Below are 12,530 nucleotides of genomic sequence, written 5' to 3'. Positions count from 1 at the left end.
TAAACTTTTGCTGTACTGCTCCATAGCCATAGGATCCTCCCTCAGATAAGGAGACCAAAACTACACACAGTAATCTAGGTGTGGTCTAACCAAGGTCCTATATATTCCTGCTCCTGTGCTCGATTCATCTTGCAATAATGGCTAACATATCCTTTGTGTATTTCCTGCGTTTATTCTGTTGGGATTCTTTAGGCCAGTCAACAACAGCAGGAAGATACATTTATAAAGAGTGTTCTAGTGTAGGCAAGAATGATTCAGAGCAATTAGGGAAAAAGTAAAGGGACTTGACAGACATTATCATGAGGGATCTTCATGGTGAATTGCAGGAATAATTGAATTGTCAGTTTTTAAAACGTGGAGTATGGGTTGGCCAGAGAGAACTAGGTATTGTGTTCGAGAGGGAAAAAGCCAGAGTGGGTAGAATGAAAAGAATCAGTGTTACAAGAGCAGAAGAAGCTGGAACTGAAGGGAAGTCCTGAGTTTCAGAAGGGGAAGTGACTAAGGAGGAGAGGTTTGCTTAAATAAAAGGTCTAATGTATATAGTATGTAATATATCACATAGCCACAGGACATCCCAAAGTATTTTAAAGTCAATGAAGGACTTGTGAAGTGAAATGACTGCTCTAATATTGTAAATTGTGATCAGCAAATCCCACAAATAGCAAACTGATAACAAACAGATAATTATTTTTTTGCTATGAGGGGTGTATACTAGCAATGACACTGAGAGTAGCGCTCCTGTTCTCTTTCAAAATAAAGCCAGATCCATCTGAGGGCACAAATAAGACTTTGGTTTAATGTCTCATCCAAAATCCTGCAATCCAACAATGCAGCACTCACTCAACACTGCACATGGCCAGCCTAGTTTTTTGTGGTAAAGACCTGAATTAGGACATGATCGCACAAAACTTTCATCACTTAGCCCCAGGAATGCTACCAACCTCGCTGCAAAGTCCAGTTGGCAATGCCATGGAGAGAACAGAAATCAGGATATGCATTTTGAGGACGGGAGAAGGAATAGGAACTGCAGGATGTTAGCATGAATTAGCATGAATGTCAATGTGGGAGGCAGTCAAAAGAAAAGGTTCTTCATGTGGTTATAGGTCTTTTATGTGTGGAAATGTTCATCACAGCTGGCTCGGATACTACTTTAGCCAAAATGCAAATGTGAGTATTGTTCAAATGGTCTCTCTCTCTCTCACTCTCTCTTTCTGACCAACTTCTACCTCTGAATTTAAGGTTACAAAGACTAGCTGGTGTGCTGCAGTTCTGTTCCAGCCATGAGCAGTCAAATCTGAAAATAACTGAATCAAACCCAGTCAAAGTAGGCTTAATGACATCATACCACACATGAAACTTAAATTAACCAGTGAGCAATTAGGAAGCCTTAATCTCAGTGACTACCATAAACTTGCCACTATCTCTCCTCTGCATCAGAAAGTATTAAATGCCTTACCAGAAACCACAGCTGCTGCAATGCAGATGCTGTGGAGGGCAGATATGATGGTTCCTAATCGCCCCATTGGTTCTCCTGCTTGTCCCGTGAAGCAGGCAGATAGTCTGTCTACCCTCTCCCTTTTTATAAAGTCAATAAGTCTGTCAAGCCAAACATGGAACTGGTCTGGTGCACTCATTCTGAAACTTAAGAGTCGTCTGACGTAGGCTTAAAACTAAAGAATACTTAAGTAGATGGTGCAGAGTCTGCAACATGGTCATTAATCCAGACAAAAATCTCTCCACTTCAAAATCCTTTTAAAAAGCTATGAAATCTTAACCCCATTAATGTGCTGCATATTCAGTGCAGTCATTTACTTGTCCTAAACCTTTTGCAGCTAACAGCAGTAGTCTGATATGTTGTAGTTAGGCATAGCATTCTAACATCATATGGTGTGAGGCTAAGTAAACTCACTTCCAATATTCCCCAGTCTCACAAGGGCAACCCTACTGAGGCAGTCAATTCTGTCACAGAATAATGTACAGTACAGAAACAGACCCTTCAGTCCAACTCATCCATGCCGACCAGATATCCTAACGAAATCTAGTCCCATTTGCCAGCACTTGGCCCATATCCCTCTAAACCCTTCTTATTCATATACCCATCCAGATGTCTATTAAGTGTTGCAATTGTACCAGCCTTCACCACTTCCTCTGGCAGCACATTATATACACGCATAACACTCTGCGTGAAAACGTTGCCCCTTAGGTGCCTTTTATATCTTTCCCGTCTCACCCTAAACCTATGCCTTCTAGTTCTGGACTCCCCCACCCCAGGTAAGAAACTTTCTCTATTTATCTTATCCATGCTCCTCATGACTTTATAAACCTCGATAAGGTCACCCCTCAGCCTCTGATGCTCCAGGGAAAATAGCCCCAGCGCATTCAGCCTCTCCCTATAGCTCAAATCCTCCAACCCTGGAAACATACTTGTAAATCTTTTTTGAACCCTTTCAAGTTTCACAACATTTTTTCCATTAGGAAGGAGACCAGAATTGGACACAATATTCCAACAGTGGCCTAACCAATGTCCTGTACAGCTGCAACATGACCTCCCAATTCTTATACTCTATACACTGACCAACAATGGAAAGCATACCAATGCCTTCCTCTCTATCCTGTCTACCTGTGAATCTACTTTCAAGGAGCTATGAACCTGCACTCCAAGGTCTCTTTGTTCCACAATATTCCCTAGGTCCTTACCATTAAGTGTATAAGTCCTACTAAGATTTGCTTTTCCAAAATGCAGCACCAAACAATTATCTAAATTAAACTCCATCTGCCACTCCTTAGCTCATTAGCCCATTTGATCAAGATCCCGTTATAACCTTCACTGCCGATGACACCTCCAATTTTGGTGTCTTCCAGAAACTTACTAACTATTCCACCTATGTTCACATTCAAATCATTTATATAAATGATGAAATGTAGTGGACCCAGCGCCAATCCTTGTGGCAGTCCACTGGTCACAGGCCTCCAGTCTGAAAAACAACCCTCCACCATCACCCTCTGTCTTCTACCTTCAAACCAGTTCTGTATCCAAATGGCTAGTTCTCTCTGTATTCCATGAGATCTAACCTTGCTAATCAGTCTCCCCTGGAGAAACTTGTTGAATGCCTTACTGAAGTCCATATAGATCACGTCTACTGCTCTGCCCTCATCAATCCTCTTTGTTACTTCTTCAAAAAACTCAATCAAGTTCGTAAGACATGATTTCCTACACAGAAAGCCATGCTGACTATCCCTAATCAGTTCTTGTCTTTCCAAATACATGTACATCCTGTCCCTCAGGATTCCCTCCAACAACTTACCCATCTCTGATGTCAGGCTCAGTGATTTATAGTTCCCTGACTTTTCCTTACCACCTTTCTTAAACAGTGGCACCACGTTAGCCAACATCCAGTCTTCCGGCACCTCACCTGTGACTATCGATGAAACAAATATCTCAGCGAGAGGCCCAACAAACACTTCCCTGGCTTCCCACAGAGTTCTACGGTAAACCTGATCAGGTCCTTTGGATTCATCTGCTTTTATGCATTTCAAGACATCCAGCACCTCCTCTTCTGTAATATGTATATTTTTCAAGATGTCACCATCTACTTCCCCACATTTTACATCTTCCATGTCCTTCTCCACAGTAAACACTGATGCAAATACTTGTTTAGTATCTCCCCGCATCTCCTGCGGCTCCACACAAAGGCCACCTTCCTGATCTTTGAGGGGTCCTATTCTCTCTCTCGTTACCCTTTTATTCATTGTGTATTTATAAAAATCCTTTGGATTCTCCTTAACCTTATTTGCCAAACCTATTTCATGTCCCCTTTTTGCCCTCCTAATTTTCCTTTTAGGTATACTCCTCCTGCCTTAATACTCTCCTAAGGATTCACTCGATCTCTCCTGTCTATACCTGATATAAGCTTCCTTCTTTTTCTCTAGTCATCCAGCATTCTCTACACCTACCAGCCTTCCCTTTCACCTAACAGGAATATACTGTCTCCAGACTCTCATTATTGCATTTTTGAAGGCTTCCCATTTTCCAGCCATCCCTTTACCTGCGAGCATCCGACCGCAATCAGCTTTTGAAAGTTCTTGCCTAATACCATCAAAATTAGTCATCTTCCAAATTAGAACTTCAACTTTTAGTTTCAGTCTATATTTTTCGATCACTATTTTAAAACTAATAGAATTATGGTCTCTGGCCCCAAAGTGCTCCCCCACTGACACCTCAATCACCTGCCCTGCCTTATTTCCCAAGTGTAGGTCAAGTTTTACACCTTCTCTAGTAGGAACATACACACACTGAATCAGAAAACTTTCTTGTACACACTTAACAAATTCCTATCTAAACCCTTAACACTATGGCAGTCCCAGTCTATGTTTGGAAAGTTAATATCAAAATGGTGTTGGCGATCTGAATCCCCTCTCTTATAAGAATATGGCCACAGCACAAAGGTAAATTGGAAGTAAATGAACAATTTTCCTCTGAGAGGCTGCAGGATGTGGAGAAATGCCATGACTACACTTTATGATATGGAGCAACCCGAGAAATTCTGATGAGGCGAAAGGATATATGTGAATACCATTGTCAGCCTTGGCTCATTAATTGGTCTATGTGACAAAATCTCAATCATATGGATGTGTTGGTGTCGTGTTCACTGGAACCACCTCAGATTCCCTGGGTAGATTCACTGTCACCAGCCACTCGTGTTGGTATTAATCTGAGTTATTGATGCCAAGTGGGCAAGGATGCCCACGTCAAGTCTTCAGTAGAAGAACATTGAGATCGCAATATGTCAAAGTCTGACAACTTGAAATACCAGTTACATTGACAGTATCAGCCAATCCTGCTGGGTGAATATCGAATCCCATTGGTCAATGCTTGTCAAAAGATAAACTTTCCCCCAGGTTACTCTAAATTAGCCAAACCTGGAAATAGGCAAGAGCAGATCAGCAGCATTATCAAACCATTTGTAATTGCTTGGTATGAGCTCTGGGGCAGAGTCTTACATTTCTTTTGGCTAAATCCAAGTTACATCTGCTACAAGCTTTCTCACTGTATCTTACCAAACTTGCCTCATTACTACCTACCATGCCCTTATGGGTGTTTGTCATGTCCAGTTCCAGCCCTATCTTATCATGTTCCATTCCCAGATCAGCTCGCCACTCAGCAGATATCCCAGATGTCACTTGTGGCCATACCATCTTTTCCAGACAAGAACCATCAGTCTGGATTTGCTCTGCATGCTTCCTGACATTTTGCCTAGACATGGCAGGCAGGAGGAAATCGTTATCATACAGAGCCAATTGTAACCCCTAGTTGCCCTTGAGGAGGTGTTAGTGAGCTGCCTTCTTGAACTGCTGCAGTAAATGTGACATGCACATATCAACAATACCAATACGGAGGGAATTCCAGGATTGAAACCCAATGACACTGAAGGAGTGGCATTATGTTTCCAAATCAGGAAGATGAATGGCTTGGAGGGAACTTGCAGTGATGGTGTTCCCATGTACATGTTGCCCTCATGCTTGTAGCCAATGCATTTAAGCGGTGAGTGCAGTTCAGTTTCTGGTCAATGATAACCCCCAGGATGTTGACAGTGGTGGGATGGTGTTCAGTGACGGTAACACCATTGAATATCAAGGCAATGGTTAAATGATCTCTTGTTGGAAATTGCAGGTGCTGGTGTACCCATTAACTGCTGCCCCCAACATTCTAGCTGGAAGTGATCGTGGGTTACCAAGGTGCTATGCAGGAGTCTTCGGTGAATTTCTGAAGTACATCTTGTAGATGGTACATACTGCTGCTCATAAGTGTCAGTAATAGAAGGAGTGGATGTGGATGTGGTGCCAATCAAGTAGGCTACTTTGACCTGACAGTTTCAAGCTTCTTGAGTGTTGTTGGAGCTGCACTCATCCAGACAAGTGACGAATGTTCCATCACGGTCCTGACTTGTGCCTTGCAAATGTGGAGGCAATGACTTAGTGGTATTATTGTCGGACTGTTAATCCAAAGACAAAAGTAATGTTCTGGGGACTTATGTTCAAATCCCATCATGGCAGATGGTGGAAGTGGAATCCAATTAAATAAGAAACTGGATTTAGGAGTCGAATGATGACCATTGTCACTTGTTGGAAAACCCATCGAGGTTACTAATACCCTTTAGTGAGGGAAACGGCCATCCTTACCTGGTCTTTACATGTGACTCCAGATGTAGTAGATCTTCACTGGCCTCTGAGCTATTGGGACAGGCAATAAATGCTGGCATAGTCAGCGATGCCCACATCCAATAAATGAATAAAAACAAAACATGGTGTATAGGCATTATAGGGGATGAATTAGCTACTGCAAGACTCCTAGCCTCCAGCCTGCACTTGTAGCCACTGTATTTACATGAAGAGTCTAGTTCAGTTTCTGGTCAACAATAAACCTCAGGATAATGGTGGGGGTAGGTTCAGTGATGGTAACACCATTGAATGTCAGGGGTGATGATTAAATTCTCTCTTGTTGGAAATGGCCATTACCCGGCATTAGTGCTGTATGAATGTTAATTGTCACTTTTCAGCATAAGCCTGGATATTGGATATTCTTACTGCATTTGTACATGGACTGCTTCAGGAGTTACCATGGTGCTGAAAATTATGCAATTGTTGGTGAACATCCCCACTTCTGACATTAAGATGGAGGGAAGTCATTGTTGAAGCAGTTGAAGGTAGTTGAGACGAGGACAGTACTCTGAGGAACTCCTGTAGAGATATCCTGGAGCTGAGAAGACTTTGTCATCAACAACCACAGGCACCTTCTTATGTGCCAACTATGATTCCAACCAGCAGAGAACTACTATTGACTCCAGTTATGATTCCTATTGACTCCAGTTTTGCTATGGCTTCTTGATGCCTCACTTGGTCAAATGCGGCCTTGGTGTCACTCTCACTTCACCTCTGGAAGAAATAAAGGAACTTGTTTTTGCCCTCAGAAGATTGTGAATTTTTAGAATTCCCTTCCCCAAAAGGGGTATCTTTAAATATTTTTAAGGCAGAAGCTGATAGATTCTTGACTCTCAAGTAGAGGGAAGATTGTCAGGGAAATGCAGGAATGTGGAGTTGAGGTTAAATCAGATCAGCCATGATCTTACTGAGTGGTGGAGTAGCCTTAAAGGGCCGAGTGGCCAACACTTTGTTCTTATTCCAATGTTCATATTCCTTCAGAAAATATGACAAAACTACTGGGAGAAAATGGAGGTATCTGTTCTGATACTGAAAAAAAAAGTCAGTGATCCTGTCTTTGCAAGATCTGAACTCTTTTAAATAAACATGTTGCATGGCATTTGATTATCCTCTCACAAAGTTAATGAAGATCAGGTGAACTTCACAGTTCCAAAGGTCAAGTGTCTGACTAGTTGTGAAATTAAAAGGAACAATGACGTATTTATGCATAGGCACTTGATCTTTCAAGTTTTATGGAGAATTTTGAGAGGATAATACTCCCACATATCGCCGGTTATAGAGAGGCTGACGAAGGAGACCAATAACATAGCAGGCACAAAGGTCCAGCTGAGGGTGGATAGGGTAAGAAGCTGAAAGCCTGTTTCAGTGTGAGGGATGTGATGTGGGCAAAAGAATCGCATTGATCAAGATAATGTTGAGCGACTACAATGCACTAGTAAATAAGATATTGGAAAATATGCAATAAAGTGAGAATGGGGGGACAACCTACCTTAACAAAAATATTTGGGAATATAAACAGCAGGGTGGTGATTATTACCCAGTTAATAATTCTATATATGAGGAGAAAGTGAGGTCTGCAGATGCTGGAGATCAGAGCTGAAAATGTGTTGCTGGAAAAGCGCAGCAGGTCAGGCAGCATCCAGGGAACAGGAGAATCCTGAAGAAGGGCTTATGCCCGAAACGTCGATTCTCCTGTTCCCTGGATGCTGCCTGACCTGCTGTGCTTTTCCAGCAACACATTTTCAGCAATAATTCTATATATGAATGGCTTACTCCTTCTTCAGGACAGATCCTAAGACACCAACAACCATCGAAAAACCACTTTCCCACTGAGGACATGGCATAGCAATCACCAGAGATTGAGATTTCACCTTCTTAGCTGAGGGACATTGAAATCTATCACCCTTATTGTTCTACTATCTAAAATCAGATAACTCAGCTCAAACGAACATCAAATGAACCTTTCACATTTTATCTTTACATCATTAATCAATATTATTTTTAACTGGGGAGGGCATCAGCTACACAGTTTGTACACCTACAACACCAGGACTAACTCTGAAATAACATTGACTGCAGTTTAATTTTTAAAAGTTCATTCATCAGGTGTGGGCATCACTGGCTGGGCGAGCATTTATTACCCATCCCTAATTCTCCTGAAGAAAGTTATGAAGGTTATGTTTTTCACACCAAAATGTATATCTTCACATGTAACCATATTGTACTGAATCTGCCTTGTTTGTCCATTCAGTCAACTTGTCTTAGTCACCTTGAAGCCTCCTTGCATCCTCCTCATAATTCATTACGTTCAGTTTTGTGTCATCAACAAATTTGGTAATGATACATTTGGTTCCTCCAATATAGCTTCTGGTCAGTGTGTTGACAGTGGGAGATTCAGTGATGGCAATGCCATTGAATAATGAAGGACAATGGCTGAATTCTCATCTGCTGGAGACAGTGATTTCCTGACACTTGTGTGGTATGAATGTTACTCGCCTCTTATCAACCCAAATTTGGGTGTTGTTCAGGTCTTGCTGCATAAGTATATTAGTGCTTTCTCTGATTCTCACAGATGTCAGTTTTGCTGTGGCTCATTGATAACATTATCAATCAATCAAATATGGCCTTGATATCAAGGGCAGTCACTCTCGCTTTCTCTCTGGAGTTCAGCCCTTTTGGTTATGTTTGGATCAAGGCTATAATGAGGTGAGAAGCTGGATTGCACTAGTGAAACCAAAGTGGGCATCAATAAGCAGTTCATTGTTGATGATGTGCCACTTGATAAACTGTTGAAACTAAGGGAGGAGTAATCAGCTGGATTGGATTTGGCCTGTTCTTTGTGGTCAGGACAAATGTGGGCAATGTTCTAAATTGCTAGGTAGATATCAGTGTTGCAGCTGAAACTGGAACAGCTGGCTAGTGATACCGTTAATTCTGGAACATACATATTGGAATGTTATCAAGACCCACAGACTTTTTACCCAGTGCTGTCAGCTATTTCTTAATAGAGACAGAGAGAGTTGAATTGGCTGAAGCCTAGCATTTGTGAATCTGTACACCTAAGGAGGAGGCCAAGATGGAACATCCACTTGGCCATTCTGGCTGAAGATGGATAAAGATACTTCACTCTGTCCTTATTCTGATTTTCCAGGCTCTCATTGTTGATGATGGAGATATTTTTGAAGCCTCCTCCTCCAAATAGATTTTAAATTGTCCACTACCATTCACTACTGAATGTGGCAGAACTGCAAAACTTAGATCTGACCAATTGGTTGTGGGATCACTTAGCTCTGTCTCACTTACTGCTTATGCTGTTTGGCACACAAGTAGTCTTGTTTGGTAGCTTCACCAGCTTGACATGACAGTATTAAATGTGTCTATTGCTGCTTCTGGCATTTCATCCTGCATTCTTCATTGAACCCTCTTTGATCCCCTAGCTTGGCAGTAATAGCAGAGGGGAAGATACACTGGAAATTAACCCTGAGGTTATGGATAGTGGTTGGAAGCAATTCTGCCAGTGTTTCACAGCGCCTCATAGATGCACAATCTTGAGTTGCTCCATCTGTTTGAAATCTATCCCATTTAGCACCATGGTAGTGCCACACAGTACAATGGGAAATATCGTTAATGTAAGGATGGGACTTCATCTCCACAAGGACTCTGTAGTGGTCACATCTCCTGATATTATTGGAAAGGTGTATCTGCAGCAGATAGATTGGTAAGGATGAGATCAAGTAATATCCATCCTATTGGTTCCGTCACCCCTACCGCTGGCTCAGTCCAGCATCATTGTCATACAGTCACAGAGTTATAGGGTAGAATCTTATGAGGGTCAGAGCAATGTGGGGCTATGGCAAGATTTTGGTAGAATTGGATGCAGTCAATCTCGACTAGGAACATCTTATTTAATTGTTTGTGACTTTTACAAGCGGCTGAGTGAGTTTCTCACTCAATACAGCCAATTTGCTTGTTAAATATCTTCCTGATGACTGAAGTCACCTCATTAATATTCAGCTTCCTATATTACCAAATACACCAAATGAGCTGGCCACCCACTAAGAGTGGGTACCTGCAGATTCAGTTCACTACTTGCTTTGAACATTGACCACCTTGGACACTAGACACCAACATCTCAGTACACACTCCATGAGCACAGGCCACATGCACCCCATGTCCATGGATGTTAGCATCTGATATGCGTCAACCTCCAAGAACCCTCATGACATATCTCCAATCCACTTACAGGGCACTTCTGCACCTTAGGCTGTAATGAAGCTGTTCGGACACCTTGCACTTAGGGACACACACCCAGTTCATGGTTTGGACCAGGCTGCATCTCCAGCATGTTTGCTTGCTGTCTTAGTGCTCAAGTATTCCTACTTGCCTTTTTGCACTTTGCCTCCTTAGCCAGAGATACCAGGCTCCAAGTACTGAAGAAGGATCAGCGGACCCAAAATGTTAACTTTAATTTCTCTTCACATATTCTGCCAGACCCATGGAGTTTTTCCAGCAATTTGTGTTTTTGTTCTAAGTACTATTGCAATGCCATACCGCTTAGCACAGGCAGAGGCAGGAAGCTTGCTGCAGTTTGAGCAGGACTCAGTCAACTGAAGGGGGAATAGCTTTGCCTCGGTGGGGCTCCTGGCACAGTAAGTCAAGAGCAGCCTCCAATACCAGTCCAGGGGCTTGGACGCAAAGTCAGCCACACAGGGCAGTCGGAGTCAGGATGCACTCCACACATGCAGACTCCCACCTGTCCTTGCGAACACAGGAATATAGGAACAAAGTAGGCCATTCAGCCCCTTGAGCTTGTTCTGCCCTTCAATGAAATACCTTTGCTTAATAAAGATTTATCCATCTCAGATCTAAAATTAACAACTCATCCTGCATCAAATGCTATTTGTGGAAGAGTTCCAAATGTCTACTACCCTTTGTGTGGAGAAGTGCTTCCGAACATCTCTCGGGAACAGTCTGTTCCTAATTCTCAGACTATGCCCCCTAGTTCTAATGGTAATATTTTATCCTTATCTACTCTGTCTTTTCCTGTGCATATCTTGAAAATTTTGATCAGCTCACCCTGTTGTGGGCTTTTCTCCTCCTGGAATGAGAGTGAGGTAGATACTGTGGGAGATGAGAGAGGGTGGCTCCCCCTGGCTTTTACAGTTGGTGAATGTGGGGAGGTGTCTCAAGTGAGAGTGGGCAGTGCAGAGGGCATGCAGTGGTGGGGTTATAAGGGATTGCAGTGAAGGACAGCGACTGAGGGAAGAGGTTGCAGGCAAAAGTGAGAGTGGGGGAGCATCCGACCTGATCTTTCAATTTGATTTTGATTTGATTTATTATCACATGTACCCAGATACAGTGAAATGTTTTATTTTGCATGCAGTGCAGGCAGATCATACCATACAAAGTATATTCAGGGTATTAGAACAGAGAAAGGAATATAATGATACAGCTGCAGAGAAGGTGCACAAAGAGCAAGGTCAACACTGAATTTAAAATTTGAGAGGTGCATTCAGAAGTCTAATAACAGTGGGGAAGAAGCTGTTCTTGAATCTATTGGTTCGTGTGTTTAAGCTTTTGTACCTTCTGCCTGACGGAAGAGGTTGGAAGTGATTATAACCAGGAAGAGACTATAACCAGGACGAGACTATAACCAGGGTGGGAGGGGGCTTTGATGGTGTTGGCTGCCTTTCTGAGGCAGCGAAAAGTATAGATGGAGTCAATGGATGGAAAGTTGTCTTGTGTGATGACTGGACTGTGCTTATAACTTTCTGCAGTTTCTTATGGTACTGGGTAGAGCAGTTGCCATTCCAAGCCACGATGCATCTGGATAGAATGGTGGGCGGCACGGTGGCACAATTCCCGTCTCAGGCGACTGACTGTGTGGAGTTTGCACGTTCTCCCCCTGTCTGCGTGGGTTTCCTCCGGGTGCTCCAGTTTCCTCCCACAGTCCAAAGATGTGCAGGTCAGGTGAATTGGCCATGCTAAATTGCCCGTAGTGTTAGGTAAGGGGTAAATGTAGGGGTATGGGTGGGTTACGCTTCGGCGGGTCGGTGTGGACTTGTTGGGCCGAAGGGCCTGTTTCCACACTGTAATGTAATCTAATCTAATCTAATGCTTTCTATTTATAATATTTGTTAAGAGTCTTTATGACATGCTGAATTCCCTGAACCTCCGAAGGAAGCAGAAACATTGTTGTGCTTTCTTGACCATTGTGTGGTTATAGCAGGGATAGAGTGAATGTGAGGTATTGGCAACAAGAGGTGACATTACACTGGCGAAATGGAGAAGGTCATTGACTTTCTTTGTGT

At 42.7% G+C, this 12,530-nt stretch overlaps 1 protein-coding gene across 1 annotated transcript in view; it reads right to left on the bottom strand.

Moving 5' to 3' along the window:
* Positions 1-1,523, bottom strand: part of tg (thyroglobulin) — a 367,649-nt gene extending 366,126 nt beyond the window's left edge. The window contains exon 1 of the mRNA XM_087985879.1: positions 1,457-1,523. Within this exon, the coding sequence (XP_087842005.1) occupies positions 1,457-1,523 (67 nt within the window). The remainder of the gene's footprint in view (positions 1-1,456) is intronic.
* Between the last annotated feature and the right edge of the window lie 11,007 nt (positions 1,524-12,530).

Source organism: Chiloscyllium plagiosum, unplaced genomic scaffold (genome assembly GCF_037043375.1).
Source record: "Chiloscyllium plagiosum isolate Xiang-an unplaced genomic scaffold, Cpla_swu_hap1 HiC_scaffold_4, whole genome shotgun sequence".
Lineage (NCBI taxonomy): Eukaryota > Metazoa > Chordata > Chondrichthyes > Orectolobiformes > Hemiscylliidae > Chiloscyllium > Chiloscyllium plagiosum.
The sequence above is the reverse complement of the archived record's forward strand: the minus strand, read 5'-3'. Positions and strand labels throughout refer to the sequence as shown.